General features: G+C 38.6%; 1 protein-coding gene across 1 annotated transcript in view; it reads right to left on the reverse strand.

Annotated features, from left to right (window-relative positions):
- The window catches only part of LOC116980250 (suppressor of tumorigenicity 14 protein-like), a 71648-nt gene extending 56376 nt beyond the window's left edge, over positions 1–15272 (reverse strand). The window contains exons 1-7 of the mRNA XM_033032303.1: positions 15151–15272; positions 14464–14599; positions 13800–13912; positions 12182–12285; positions 9436–9572; positions 3513–3620; positions 67–174 (exon numbers count right to left, since the gene is read on the reverse strand). Coding sequence (XP_032888194.1) covers positions 67–174; positions 3513–3620; positions 9436–9572; positions 12182–12285; positions 13800–13912; positions 14464–14512 — 619 coding nt within the window. The 5' untranslated portion in view covers positions 14513–14599; positions 15151–15272. The remainder of the gene's footprint in view (positions 1–66; positions 175–3512; positions 3621–9435; positions 9573–12181; positions 12286–13799; positions 13913–14463; positions 14600–15150) is intronic.
- Between the last annotated feature and the right edge of the window lie 540 nt (positions 15273–15812).

A 15812-nucleotide genomic window follows, 5' to 3' on the forward strand; every position in this document is an offset into this window, starting at 1 on the left:
TGATTCATATTTATTTAAAATGTAATGGCGATTTTAAAATAAATCTCAAGTTATTTAAATACTTACAGTCTGTGCAATTTAGTTCATCAGTACCATTCTCACAGTCTTTGACTCCATCACAGCTGAAGTAGTGGTGATGTGGAGAACTTGTGTTGCACACCTTTGGCGGTAGAGCTGAATTAAAATCAGGCACAAATAAAATTAATAGTGCATTATATACTTATTCAGGAGACTATAATTTAAATATTTAGTGTTTTTATTTTATTTTTTTATTACCATTAATTAAGCTTTATGTGAAAACTGAAACGCACGGAAAAAGATTAATTACCAAAGCCATTTGAAATATTAATGTTAAAAAAAAAGGACAGGTTGCAATTTAAGTAACTGTGCTAATGTAAAGGGAAATGTTCTTAAGGAGCAGAGGAATCTAGGAGTACAAGTACATAGTACAGTGGCATTGCAGATAGATAAGGTAATGAAGAAGGCTTTTGGCACGCTTGCCTTTATCAGTCAGAAAACAGAGTATAGAAGTTGGGAATGTAATAAAAATGAATTGCAGATGCTGGTTCATACCAAAGATAGACACAAAATGTAGGAATAACTCATCAGGTCAGGCAGTATCTCTGGAAAAATTTGATAGGTGACGTTTTAGGTCGGGTTTGAAGAAGGGTCCTGACCCAAAATGTTACACATTCATTTTCTCCAGAGATATTGCCCGACCCACTAAGTTATTCCAGCATTTTGTGTCTATCTTTGGGAAGTTATATTATGGTTGTAATGGTTATTGGTGAAGCTGCACTTGGAATATTGTGTTCAGTTTTGATCACCCAGCCAGTGGAAAGATGTTATTAAGTGAGGAAAAATGCAGGGAAGATTTACGATGATGTTGCCAGGATTTGGGAGCCTGAGCTATAGGGAGAGGTTGAGCAGACTAGGACTTTATTCCGTGGAGCAGAGATGGCCGAGAGGGTGATCTTATAGAGAGGTATAAAATCTTGAGGCGAGTAGATAGGGTGAATGCACAGTCTTTTTCCCCAGGTAGCGGAATGAACTGCCAGAGGAAATAGTTGATGCAGGTACAACATTTGGATAGCTACATGGATAAGAATGTTTTAGATAGATATGGGCTAAATGTCGGCAAATGGGTCTGTTTCATTACATTTCTGTCTCATTACAGCTTTAAGTAAACATGATGCAAGTTGTAATTTCCTTAAAACATCACAACCATGTTTAATATTCTTCAGAACAAACATTTCTAGATCAATGCACACAGTAACATAATAACTTGTTTAAGAAGGAACTGCAGATGCTGGAAAATCGAAGGTAGACAAAAATGCTGAAGAAACTCAGCGGGTGAGGCAGCATCTATGGAGCGAAGGAAATAGGCAGCGTTTCGGGTCGAAACCCTTCGTCAGACCTGATGCCTATTCACTCTTACTGCCATTAATGAAATTGAAACAAAGGAAGGCAGTATCTAGCTCATTTGTCAGAACCTATATGGCTATTTAAAAAGTGCCAACTTAAAAAAACAGAAAACCACTCATATTATCAAGTTATTACTGAAAGAAAGCCTTTCTATTGTGGGCCTCGTTATCTTCAAAAATGTTTGCTAAATTTTCCACACAGGAGGGAGCATTATGTTTTAAGAGGTCACTTCATATGCTTGACATTTAAGACATCTTCTACTGAAGACAGATTTTGCACAAACAATGGGGGAAGTGTTTGCTTCTGGGACAATGTTACTATTGCTGCTGTGCCTTAACATTTCTTTTCACTGTACTAATACTTCCGAGCGGGCTGTAGAATGTAGTTGTTTCATTTGGTCCCATTCCAAGGCTGTCACTCCTGCTTCAGCATGAATAGTCTATGGCACAGTGACCTCTTTCACTCAGGCAAGCCCCAAACTTAAAATAAAATACTGCCACAGACCTCAAAGCTCAAACTTCAGAACTTGGATTCAAGCAGAGGTGACCCTTATGCATTTTGGCCCGAAACGTTGCCTATTTCCTTCGCTCGATAGATGCTGCTGCACCCGCTGAGTTTCTCCAGCTTTTCTGTGACCCTTATGCATATTGGTTAATCTTGTGGGTACAGTGACAATAACCTAAACTAAATCTGAGCATTTAAAAAAAAGTCAAATTCAGAAATATCAGTGTTATTTATATAGCAGAAATCAAAATAACCACTGGAACCAATTTGACAAGCAAATGCAAGACCAATAAAAAAAATGGCATATATTGGAAATCTAAAATAAAAACAAAATGTGTAGAAGTCAGCACATCAGGCAGTGCCTGTGGGGAAAAAAGTTTACATCTCAGTTATGCTTCAACTGCAGGAGACTAAACATTTGCCCCACTCCCACCTCTTTTTTCCAAGGATGCAGACCGAAAACATTGTCTGTCCATTTCCACCACGGCTTGCTGGCTTTATATTATACAGTAATTCTTCTTCAGTATTAAAACATAACTAATCTCCATTAAAATACTTTAATTGTATGGCTATTTAACAGAAAGAAATGTAAGAAAGTGACCAAAGTAAATTTATTTGGACAAATAAAAAAAAGAACAGTCTGATTTTGCATGGGAATGGTTCAGATCGATTTGTCATCGTTTACATCATCCTCATCGCCAAGATGTAATTGCCTTAAGTTTTGGTGGAGAAGGCAATCTAATGGTGTCTACCATTACTTAAACTAACACCTGGACATCCAAGTTTCAAATATGTTGTGCTTCTCAAGTCCCTGCATGTACTACCTGATAATCTCACATTGAGGGAAATCAGATATCTGGGACCTCTCATTGAACAGCAAAAACAACTGTGTCTATCCTTAACCAAATTAGACTGAGTAATTATAACGTTAAAAGCAGAATAAATCAGTGGATGAATCAAATGTGAAATCAGATACAGAATATAGAAGAGGAAAAAAAAACAGTTGATAAGATTTAAAAAAAGGGACCAAAAAGAAAATAGTTGGATTTTAATAGCTTGGGAAAGATTGTATTTCTGTAATATTTAATGTCAGAGTATCAGGAATAATTAGCACTTATTAGATTGTTAAAAATATACTTTCATTTTTGTGTGTTCAGTTTAGGTTACAACTGCTGTACACAAACACCAATTTCAGGGCACTTAGTGAAGTCACAAACAGTAGAATGCCATTGATAGTAAAGCTGTACAAATTAGCCAGCAACATTTAGATCTAATTTAAGCATGCATCTCTCCTTGCCCAAAGTGCAATCAGCATCAAAATAACAAAGGTCACGTAGCTTACTGATAATGTCTGGCCTGATATACACATTTAATTTTATTGTGCCAAAATAGCACATTAGAACATTTAAAAGTTTAATTTTCCTCATGGAGATCATTGTGTGATAGTATTATACATCAGAAGTCTTCCCACCAGAGGCCTCACGTGTAATTTGCAATCTGCAGCGTTATTGAGTCTTTAGCTCAAATATATCAACACAAAGTTCATGCACCTTTAAGGCAAAAAGGTATTTGGAGGTACCTACAACAAAATACTTCATCACTTTCATCAAAGCAGTCATCTGATCCATCACAACGTTGAGACTGTCGGATGCACAGACCAGTGGAGCAGACATAATATCCATTAGGACAAGCTTTAGAAAAAAAATGAGAATTGAGCTCATTTATTCTGCACAATGTTAACATTGTCCTGGAGGAAATAAACGAAAGAAACAAAGTCATTAAAAGAACTACTCTACCATACGTATAAAGTAACTTGCCATCAAAGTCAGATTTGGGGTTGGGGACTGGACTTTTGTGGGGGAATGATTTTTCTGTGTGTAAGGTACTTTGTTAGTCTGTGTCCAAGATGGCTGTCGGAAGAGAGAGTGGACGCTGGCGCACTTTAGCTGCCGCTGCTCTCTCTTCACATTGTGTTTTTTTAAAAAAAATTATTTTGTGTCTTTGGAGCGATTTCTATCTTTAATTTGTGTATTGATGATGTCCTTATTATTTATTTTTCTCCGACTATATGTTTTTTTTCTCTTCTATTTAATCTTTGTAAGGTGACCTTGAGATTTGAAAGGCACCCGAAAATAAAATGTATTATTATTATTATTATTATTAGATTTGATATACATATCCAACCAAGCAAAATTACTCGTCAGAAAATGCATGTAATTCTTTGTGGTATTTGAACCAGAAACAAATGGTTCATAACATTCATGTTATGAACTATGCTGAAGACATGTCCTGGCTGTCTTTTATAGTAGTAAAACAACATTCTGTTGCAATTATTTATTTGTATTTAAAACTCATATTCTGCATTTGTGTATAAACAAAAAAATTGTTAAAAAGCAGGGCAAATTGTGAGCATTTCTCTGGAGTAGGTATAATAGTGTCATTCAGTCTCCAAAGCACAAGTAAGCTATCAATTACAGAGATGCCAGTCTATTGCTTTCAATACTGGAGATTTTAAAGGGGAGATTTTAACTCCACCCCTTTGTATGCAGGCATGAAACATGTAGAGGAAGTTTGCAATAAATATTGTTATATTTCTCTTTGATTCCTGCCTACTACGATATTAATCATAGCAGAAACAAGTGAGCACCTTGCAAATATATGTAAAATAGTCTTTTAAACCAATTTGTGCTCTGGTAATATGTATAGCGGCAGTTCCACCTGCCATCCAACCCGCTGAATACAAAATATAAGATGGCAGTGTTAGTAGCTACTATGCAAAGGCACTGCAGAATAAAGTGGCAAATGTGAAAATAAAACATGCAATAATTGCTTTGATTTCTTTGCCCAGGTATGTGCCAATCCATTATGCCTTTCAAAATACTGTTTACTAATGTTGCTGCTGCAAGAAACTATGCCAGTGATGTCTAAAGGGCCTGTCCCACTTGCGTGCGATTGGGGCGACAGGCCGGAAGCGACGGAGGCGCGCGTCATCATGCGTCTCCATGCGTCAGCACAGCTTGTGACATCATTTGCGCATATAAAAGGGGGTTGCTGGCTGCTATTCCATGATCATCAAGAAATATAGATTGCATTGCTACAACAGCAACAGAGACTTCTGTTAGCAGCAGCCCTCATGCTCACAGATCATCTAGGCAGGAGTACAACAAGGAAGGCTATCAAGAAACCCAGGAAGAGGTCTGTGTGGACGAGGTCTTTGTTCTGGATGAGACCCACTTTGGGCCAGTATGAGACCATGAGACGGATCTGCAGCGGGAAGATGAGGCTGCGTTAGAAACTTCACCAGGATTCCCCCTGACCTGTTTCAGGAGCTAAAGACACAAGTCGGTCCTCTTCTGCAGAAAACGGACACCTTCATGAGGAAGGCACTGGAACCAGGCCTGCGCCTGACCATCACCCTCCGCTACCTTGCATCAGGAGACTCCTACAAGAGCCTCTCCTACAACTATTGTGTGACTCACAACGCAATCAGGAAGGTTGTCCGAGAGACCTGTGACGCCATCAACAATGCATGTGAAGAAGAAATGATTGACTGCCCTAGTACACTTGATGAGTGGAGGAGAGTGGCTTTCAAACCAGATGGAACTTCCTGCACACATGTGGGGCAGTTGACGGGAAGCATGTGGCCATCCGGTGTCCACCCAGGGGTGGTTCTATGTACTTTAACTACAAGAAGTTCCATTCCATCGTGCTGTGAGCTACAACTTCCTGTTTGTGGATGTGGGCACACCTGGCAGTGACGCAGATGCAGGAATCTGGAGTGAGACCTCCCTTGGGCAAGCAATGGAAGAAGGGAGAGCAGGCCTTCATGATCCAGTACCTCTGCCGGGAGAAGACAACCCTGACATCCCCTACGCACTGGTTGGTGATGATGCCTTCGCACACAGGCCATGATGATAAGCCATACCCTCACAGGCGGATGTCAAGGGAGCGAAGGATCTTTAATTCCAGGCTGTTCAGGGCTAGGAGGGACGTGGAAAATGATTTTGGTATCCTTGCTAGCAGATTCAGATTCCTGCTGACTACAATGGAGCAGGAGCCCGAGAATGTGCAGACCATTGTCTACGTGGCATGTGTCCTCCACAACCTGATCTGCACCAGAGGTGCAGCAGCAGCCATGGTGGAGGGTGACACGATGGACAAACAGACAGGAAACATCACACCAGGTTCATGGAGAGCTGCAAGACAGGCTGCACCAATGGTAGCACTAGGCACATTGCAAGGAGACACCTGCAACAAGAGAGCCAAGGAGCAGAGAGACCATCTCTTGCGCTTACTACAACTCCAAGCTGGGCAGTGTACCCTGGCAGAACCACATGTGCTGAAGATCAGCAGCAAACATCCCACCCCACAAACGGAGGACCACCACTACAGGAACTGATCTAATAAAAGGAGGAAGGTACACAAAAATGCTGGAGAAACTCAGCGGGTGCAGCAGCATCTATGGAGCAAAGGAAATAGGCGACGTTTCGGGCCGAAACCCTTCTTCAGACTGATGGGGGGGTGGGGGGGAGAAGGAAGGAAAAAGGGAGGAGGAGGAGCCCGAGGGCGGGGGTATGGGAGGAGACAGCTCGAGGGTTAAGGAAGGGGAGGAGACAGCAAGGGCTAGCAAAACTGGGAGAATTCAACGTTCATGCCATCCGGACGCAAGCAACCCAGGCGGAATATGAGGTGCTGTTCCTCCAATTTCCGGTGTTGCTCACTCTGGCAATGGGAAGGTACACAAAAATGCTGGAGAAACTCAGCGGGTGCAGCAGGATCCATAAAAGGAGGATCTATGTATGTTAATGGAGGATTTTTGTATGTGAAACTAGTAATAATGTGATGATAATACCTCACGCATTGGATTTTCATAGAAATGCCATAATTTTAAAAGCAGTTAAATGCCTTTGTCTGCTTTATATGACGTTTCATGAGACATTTTGCATTTCAATGCAGTTCAATGTCTGTGTGTGTTTTATTTATCTAATAAATCAAGGTTTTTATATGTGAGATGCATTCCATGATTAGACGTGGTTTCCATATGTGAGATCAATGCCATGATTAACAAACTGCTTTTCCCACTACACGAAAAGGTTACACTGAAGTTTAATAATCAAGTTGTAGGTGAACTTATTTGCGATAAATACAAAGACCCATGACTTTATAAGAATTAAATTGTTTATTTAGAGCAAGCAAACAAATAACGTATTGAAAAACAACAAGAAATAAAATTTTAATGTGCGCTGTGGATCGTTACAGCTGGGAAGAAATTCGACTCCAGTGGCAAGAAACTGCGGTGAGTGTGGTGAGGATTTTCAAATCGCGCGTTTTATTGTTGACGCGAAAAAGGCGGCTCCAACTGATTTTGGGCGGCGCACGGTGTTGCACGGTGACGTCATCACGCAAAGCCACGCGCTACACGTACGACGTCAAGATGCCTGCGTGCGACCACAATACGCCTGCAATCGTTATTGACAGTCATTTGATTTTTCACCAAAGCCTCAAAGGCTGATGTGACAAGCATATGTCACATCCAAGGGCCCAGCATGTGTGCTTGCATATAAATGCTGCAAATAATCGAACAACATCAAAAGTGGCATAAGCAGACACAACGTGTACACTGATGTTTTGATGCTTTCTGGACACCCCTAGAAATTATTAAATGTACTTAAGAAACTGCAGGACCAGCACACAGATGACATCCAAGTACACTACAAAGCTTCCGAGAATTTAATACATTTAAACAAGGTCACTTCTTGTGTTTAAAAAAAAAACGTGAGTATAAAGGAGTCTATTCTACTCAAACTCTTCTCACGGAACAGTCTGCTCAACCCAGGAATCAAATCTTGTGAACCTATGTTGGATCCGCATAGCAGATGTATTCTTAGATATGAAAACAAACCACCCTATAAGGTGGTCTACACAAAGCAAGGCTTCCTTACAACTATGCTCTAAATCTATTACTGTTAGCATATAATTTGCATTGCTAAAAAAAAACTGAGGATACTGGAAATCTAAATCAAAAACAGAAAATACTAGTAAACTCTCAGCACAGCTGGTAGCATCTGACTAAACTTTCTGTTACTCGTGCATAAAAGCCTAAACTCCGCTGCATCCCAATATTTAATAATTTACTCTTGAAGAAAGTTCTACGTTTTTGCTCTCTCTGATAAAGACACTGAGAGAAACTGCCAGCAATTTCACATTTACCACGTTGTAGCCTATCTTTCATCCTTTTGTTCACACTTGACCATATGCTTGATCATGGAGAGATGGCTCACTTTAGCTTGGGGAAGTTAGAGGGGGAAAGAAGCCAGTAGGTGCTCGTTGGTGAAAGATGTTTGTAGAGATCACTCCTCTTATTGCCCCAACATTGCTGAGAAAGCATTAATTTGCAAGTTCCAAAAGTTTTGTCTCACTTTAGCTCCTGGGTTACCCGAGTGATGCGAATCCATATCCACAAGTTTTAAATACCAATTCTAAAATCTGAGGTTATTCATTTAATAAATATAAGGGACTGTGAGTACTGACCTGCCTATCCATCCCAATATTCATGTTCAGGATGGCATTACAATAGGTTTAACACATTTAGAACTAACTCCACACCACCACCACATCTTCCTTGATACCACACGCAACTCTTATTGGGGAAATGGGTGGAGAAATTGTTGTAAAGACACTGAGAGAGGTATTTTTATTAATTTAGAAAGGTACTGGAAGCCAGCAACATGCATAGGGAAACAGTTACAATTTCAAGTCAATAGTCTTTCATTAAAAGTTGACCAATGGCTTAGATGTGGCATCTTGATCAGTATGGACAAGTTGGGCTGAAGGGCCTGTTGGACTCTGATTTTAGGCACATCATTTCAGATCTCAGGTATTTAGAAAGAAAATTCCTAATGTTTACACTTTACAATAGCACTTCTATTTTTTTTGCATCTGGCTTCTCTTTTTCATTAATCCATGATGGTGCAAGAGGTAATAATACAAAGCACTACAATTTCATTCCATGATAAGTAAACGAGATACAAACCCAATCAGTGCCCAGTTCTAACTTGCTACTTCCAGTAAATTCAGGAAACATTCCAGAGAAACTGATAACATTTACTTTAAAAAGAAAGGCAGATTCAAGTGGCAATAATTCCTTGAATAAAAAAACAAATAAACACCTAAAGCGGTCACCTAATTGTTAAGCAAAAAACAAATTTCTGTAGGAACTCAGCAGACTGAGCAATATCTGCATGGGGGGGGTGAATTGTCAACATTTTTGTTTGGGACTCACATCGGGTGCTGTACAGCCATCTGAGTTCCTTCAGAATATGATTTTTGCTCATATTTTATCACTTGCCATCTCTTGTATCTTGTATCTCCACCAACTCTTGAACCCCCATACAGTTGTATTTGCAGTTACTGACTTGTTTTTTTTAAGCTCTTTTCATTTTGGTACATTAAGAAAGCAGTGATTCCAGTTTACAAGTTTAAGATATTGAATAATAATATTCTTACGTTGACTGATGTTGTAGCTGCTGTACTCAGCCAGAAATGCCTTGCTTGATTGTTTTCCACTGCACTGGAATGTGATACTAACCAGAAAATTAGCTATGTGGAAAACTGTCTGGTAATCTATTTGATAACCGCAGTACCTGTAGGTAAAGGATATTTTGCAATTACCCCAACAATGAACAGACCAAAATTTTCAATATGCTATTTAACTTTGGTACAGGAAATTAGACACGGTAAATAAAACATGTGTTAATTGGTAAACTCATCCCCTAACTCCCCAAATCCCTCTGTCCACCATCCATAAGGTTCAAGTCAGGAGTGTGATAGAATAAGTGTTTAAGAAGGAACTGCAGATGCTGGAAAATCGAAGGTACACAAAAATGCTGTATGGAGCGAAGGAAATAGGCAACGTTGCCTATTTCCTTCGCTCCATAGATGCTGCTGCACCCGCTGAATTTCTCCACCGTGTGATGGAATAACATGTGATCTGCTGAAGGAACAGTGAATTGAGTAGCATTTGTGTGGGGGGAGGTTAGGAATTGTCAACATTTCAGGTCAATACCCTGCAGTAGAAATGACAGGAAGTTGAGTAAATAGTTGAAAGGGATGGATTTGCAAGGCTAAAAAGAGAGTGTGAGTAGCGGAGAGTGGGGCTGGGCTCAGATGCAATGGATTGAATCGTCTTCCATGCTGTAATCATTCCGAGTTTGATATCAAAGATTTAGCCAAATATGGGAAATGTAATTATGTTTGGAGAAGCTGACAAAAATGAGATGTGCTTGACAGTGAGAAATAAAGTTATAGTCCACATTGACTGATGAAATGAGCAGTAAATTAGCAAATGGAATTCAGTGTGGGGAAATGCTAGGTAATTTATTGGAGAGAGTGGACCAAGTAAGGGAATACATAGTCAGTGATAGAGTACAGAATTATAGAGAAACACGGCAAACCTTGCAAGACATCTCCACAGATGCCTGAACATAGCAGGATAGATAGACAAGATGGTCAATGTAACTTACAGGATACTTCATTGGTTGCACCAACATATATAAGAGCATGAAAAATTGTATAACTCACCAAATCACAACTGGGGTACTGCATGCAGTTAGAATCAGAATCATAGGAGCTGTACAGCACAGAGACAGAATGTATCTGTCCAAGCATCTTTTAAATGTAATTGTACCCATCTTTATCACTTTCTCTGACTTCTCATTCCTTGTGCACACTACTTTAAAGTTGCCCTTCAGGTTCCTTTCAAATCTTTTCCCTCTCACCTTAAACATATGTCCTCTAGTTTTATACTCTCCTCATTGCAAAAAGATTGTGGCTATTCATCTCATTTATGCTCCTCGTGATTTTACAATACAATACAATACAATACAATACAATTCAATTTATTGTCATTTGGACCCCGTGAGGTCCAAACGAAATGCCGTTTCTGCAGCCATACATTACAACAAATAGACCCAAGACACAACATATTTTACATAAACATCCATCACATTGCTGTGATGGAAGGCCAAATTTTATAAGCTGATTTGAGGTCTTCACTCAGTCTTCTATGCTTTAGGGAAAGACTCAGCCTATCCAGCCTTTCCTTATAACTCAAATATTCCAGCCCAGCCTCCAGAATAACATTCTCATCAATATTTGTCGCATCTTTTTTCTGTTTAATGACACCCCTCCTACAGCAGGGAAGCCATAACTAAACATGGTACTCCAAATATGGCCTTGGCAACACCCTGTACTGCTGTAAATTGGCGTCCCAACCCGTATACTCAGTACCCTGATCAATAAAGCCAAGCGTGTCAAACACATTTTTCACCACCCTATCTACCTGTGTGATCATCTTAATGGAACTATGTACTTGGTCTCTGTTCTACGCATGTACCCAGGGCACTACCATTTACCGTGTTCTAGTAACCCATGTTGTAAGAAGTATGTGATAGTGCTATAAAACGTATCAAACATTCATAAGGATATTGTAGAAGCTGGGTATTTTTAATCAAGAAGAAAAATTGGCTGGGGTTGACATTATTTTCATTGGGGTAGAGGAGACTGATGAGAGATTCTTTTAAGATGAATATGAAGTGTAAAGGACCGAGATGGCAGGGTAAGCAATAATATAAAGGGTTTGCATGTCACAGAGTTAAGGTAAAATAATTAGAAAATAAGTGCTTTCATTCAAACGATACTGGGCATGAAGTATTCATGTAAGGATTTCCTATGGCAGGGTAAGCAATAATATAAAGGGTTTGCATGTCACAGAGTTAAGGTAAAATAATTAGAAAATAAGTGCTTTCATTCAAACGATACTGGGCATGAAGTATTCATGTCTGATGGGGTATTGGACACAGAGTTCCTCATCACTTTTCAAAAGTACCTTTTATACTGTAAGCAACAAGGCTGCAGATGAGAGGGACAAAGTGTGATTTGTTTGCAAAGCTCTATTTTGGACAGTATGGGTACAAAGGATCAAGTAGCCTTGTTCTATACCATAAATTGTTATGATTCTGTGATCATGCATTTCCTATAACTTCTGCTGTTTTATGATATTGTACCATCATTGAAGTAACAATAGAAAAAGGCAAATTATTGTACATGGATAGGAAAAGAAGGATAAGGTCCAATCACAGGCAAATAGGACTAACTTACATGGGGCATCTTGGTTAACATGAACAAGTAGGGCCGAAGGGCCAGTTTCCTGATACCATGACATTGTAGTAATAGTAGTAATAAAAATACTTACATTTTTTCATTTATTTTCCACCAGCCATGATCACATGGTTCAAATCCCTTTTCCTTCAAGGTATAGTTCTGAAATTTCAACGCTAATCCAAAAGGCATAGAAGTCTGATAAACACACAACACAATATTCATCAAAATAATCTTTAATATTTGGCATGATAAATTTAATTTCTTATTTTCTTTATTCTTCCTTTCCATTTTTATTTTGCATCCATAGGTCAGGACATGGTGGGTTGCAGATTACTTAAAAGCATTTGTTATCCACTCACACTGGAATCTTTCCTCTCCTTCACTCATTGAAATGAGACGAATAGTCAACCAAATGATGCAGACATTGTATCGTTTATCCTCGAAATATTGCAGGTTAGCTACAGCAAAGTTTCAGTTTTGACTTGCTATCATTATACTTTAAAGAATCGATCATACATTACCCTACATAATCAGCAGTCTGTTTGCAGTAAACTCAGATCAGCCCCAGTGGCTCTCAGTTCAACTAATATAAATAAGACCAAGGGGCAGCTGCTTTAAACTGAAAATAGCCAATTGCTTTCACTGAAAGAAACACTTTGATGTTTTGTATTATTTATTTACCATGCTTGATTGATTGTAACTTTATTGATAGTTTATTATCACATGTGACATGTCTCAGTGAAATTCTTTGTTTTGCATACCATACACAAAGTATGCAAAGAGGCACCACAAACAGGGCGTGCTACAAAGGTACAAAGTGTTCAATGTAGTCCCTAATGGTTCCTCTTGCCCCCCCCCCCCCGCCCCCACACACTGGATCCCTCTCTGTTCTCGGCGGCACCTGTTCTCATCCTTCTAAAGTGTCTCCTGGTCAAACTATGCTTTGGGGAAACTGAATTGTGAAGACCATCATATAATGCAACTCTCCGCTTTTAATCAAACCTTCCCATGGTTATTAAAATTGTATCACGATTCTAACTGGGTTTATTTTCTATTCTAATGGGCAAAGCCCCCATCACATCTCATCTCACATCAGCAAATCCTCCTGGGATCTGATAATTTATTTTAGAATCTGTTCTGTGGTCAGAAGGAACACAGAAACTAAATAAAAATAATATTTTAGAAACATTAATCAAAATGACAGGGTATAAAAAAAACCCTGATTACTTTTTAAGGAATTAAAGGTAACATCAAAATATTAGAAAAGAAGACAAATGAAATAAAACAATTTACTAAATGTTTATACGATGGTATAGGATACCTAACTGGAGTAGCTTTGTTACTGTTGCGGAAGGCCTTGTTTCAGACTGGGGCCGTGTCTGAAACTCATTTGACACAAGCAAAGTTAATGGTACCACAACTTTTAACGATTTCTATGACCACCATCATGGTCTTGTATAATTACATCTAGAACGTAGAATTCTATTGTAGAATTCTGTACTTGCATTAAAGCAATCCTTTAGTTTAAATATAAATATTTTAAAATAGCAGCTACAAATATGATGTAATTCTACAATCAGTTCACCTATATTAATCGAAGCTTGATGAGGTTAGACAGAGATGTGACGAATTAAGCGTAATACTCACAAGCATCTGCAGTTAATTTACAAAAAATGTACAAATATGTCAAAAACAAGATCAAACATTACCTTAAATATCCACGTGGAACTACATTTTAGAGGGAAATAACTTGGATAATATGGACTAGTTATGTTTCCCTCCAATCTCATTCCATCCATGGAAAGTATAGTATTTTCAAATTCTGAGAAAAAAGAAATAAAATGATTGATTTAGAAAGAACAAACTGCAGACGCTAGAATTTTGAGCAAAAGACCAAGTGCTGGAGGAACTTATCAGTTCAGGCAGCATCTGTGGAGGGAATGGACCCTTCACAGATGCTGCCTGATCTACTCAGTTCTTCTAGCACTTTGTGTTGTGCTCAAAATATTTTTGGCTTAAAAACCTTTTGGAAAACATTATGTGCTGCCCAGCTTGTATTTTATGTCTGATTTCTTTAATGCACAGTATGTTGCTTTTGTGAGAAAATTGAACTTGTGCTTTATAATCTACCTCAAAAGATTTTCCAAAACAAGAAAAGCTACTCAATTTGGAAATTTGACCAACCCCAACTTTTAACACCTTATTGTGATAACATATGTTTCATTAGAAATACACCATGAATGAAATAATCATAATTGTAATAAAGTAAGGTTAATTTTATGCTGCTGATCCATTGCACTGTGAATTAGGAAAGAAGTGTACTTGTTTTGAGATTTAATGCAGAATTGTGTGCAGAGCTGCTATATAACTTACTTTTCTTGGGGATTGCTTCAAAATATCCCTTTATTTCCTTTCTTTCCATGAACTCTGAGGGATTTGAGCTGATAGAAACATGCCATTGCCAGTTGATACAAAAGAAACTGGGAAAGAACCAAAGGATTCACAGGCTCTGGAATGAAAAGACAATACCCACACAAATAAATTAAAACATTAATTCATAAATAAGACACTACAAGTTTGAATATTATAGTCATTGAGATGAACAGAACAGAATCTGGACTTTGGCCCAACTCGTCTATTCCAAGCATAATGTCTATCTGAGCTAGTCCTATTTGCCAGCATTTGGCCGATATCCCTCGAAATCTTTCCTATCCATGTACATGCCTAAATGCCTTTTAAATGTTATTATACCTGTCTCAGCTACTCTTCAGGGAGCTTGTTCCGTTGACCCACCACTCTGTGTGAAAATCTTGTCCCTCAGGTCCCCTCTAAATCTTTCCCTTCTCACCTTAAATCTATACCCTCTAGTTTTAATCTCCTCTCCTGGAAAAAAAAATAAACTGACATTCACCTTATCTGTGCTCCTTATGTTTTCATTTATTTCTAGAAGGTAACCCTTAAGCCTCCTGCACTCTAGGTAAAACAACCCCTGTCTATCCAGTTTCCTTATAAGATAGTTACAAGTATGAAAGACGTGAATCACTGGGACTGGATACATACCGGTATAAATTCCTACTTCTGATGGGCATGAGAGAATCATAGATATGGAGTGAATCTGTAACACAATTGTCAGGTTCAATCTGCAGGGCAGTGAGAGAGAGGCGAATGATGTGCCCCAATAGTGACGTGAGCTTGAAGTGGCAGTTCACCCGCCCCGTGCTAGTGGAGAAGTTCAGAGCAACAGGAACACCTGGCTGCTCCGCATGCTTAGCAATAACAGAGTTTGAATCTGGGAAAAGAGAAAAACTATTTAGAGATATTACTATTTCTTATTTTATGTTTTTTTCATATTTTCCTATCTCTATGTTGAATATATCTTCATGTTGAATCCTATAGTGTACTGTGTCTTTTTTCTTTTATATGGATGTATGGAAATCTAATTTATTCTCTGTAAAGCACTTTGGCTTCAACATGATTTGATTTAAAATGCTATATAAATAAAAATTACTTACTACTTACTATGTGCGGTTTATGCAAAGATGAAATACTGACTTTAAGGCACTTCAGTGGCAAAAAAACTTTTGCAAACTAATGTGACTTAACAAGTAGGTTTCTATAGGTGATACTTGCATTATTACTCTTTAGACTTAAATGAGAATTTGTATTCTAAGAATCCCTTTTTCATTCCTTTCTTGATTTCAGATTCTTTCTGTTGCTGAATC

This window comes from Amblyraja radiata, chromosome 14 (assembly GCF_010909765.2).
Source record: "Amblyraja radiata isolate CabotCenter1 chromosome 14, sAmbRad1.1.pri, whole genome shotgun sequence".
Taxonomy (NCBI): domain Eukaryota; kingdom Metazoa; phylum Chordata; class Chondrichthyes; order Rajiformes; family Rajidae; genus Amblyraja; species Amblyraja radiata.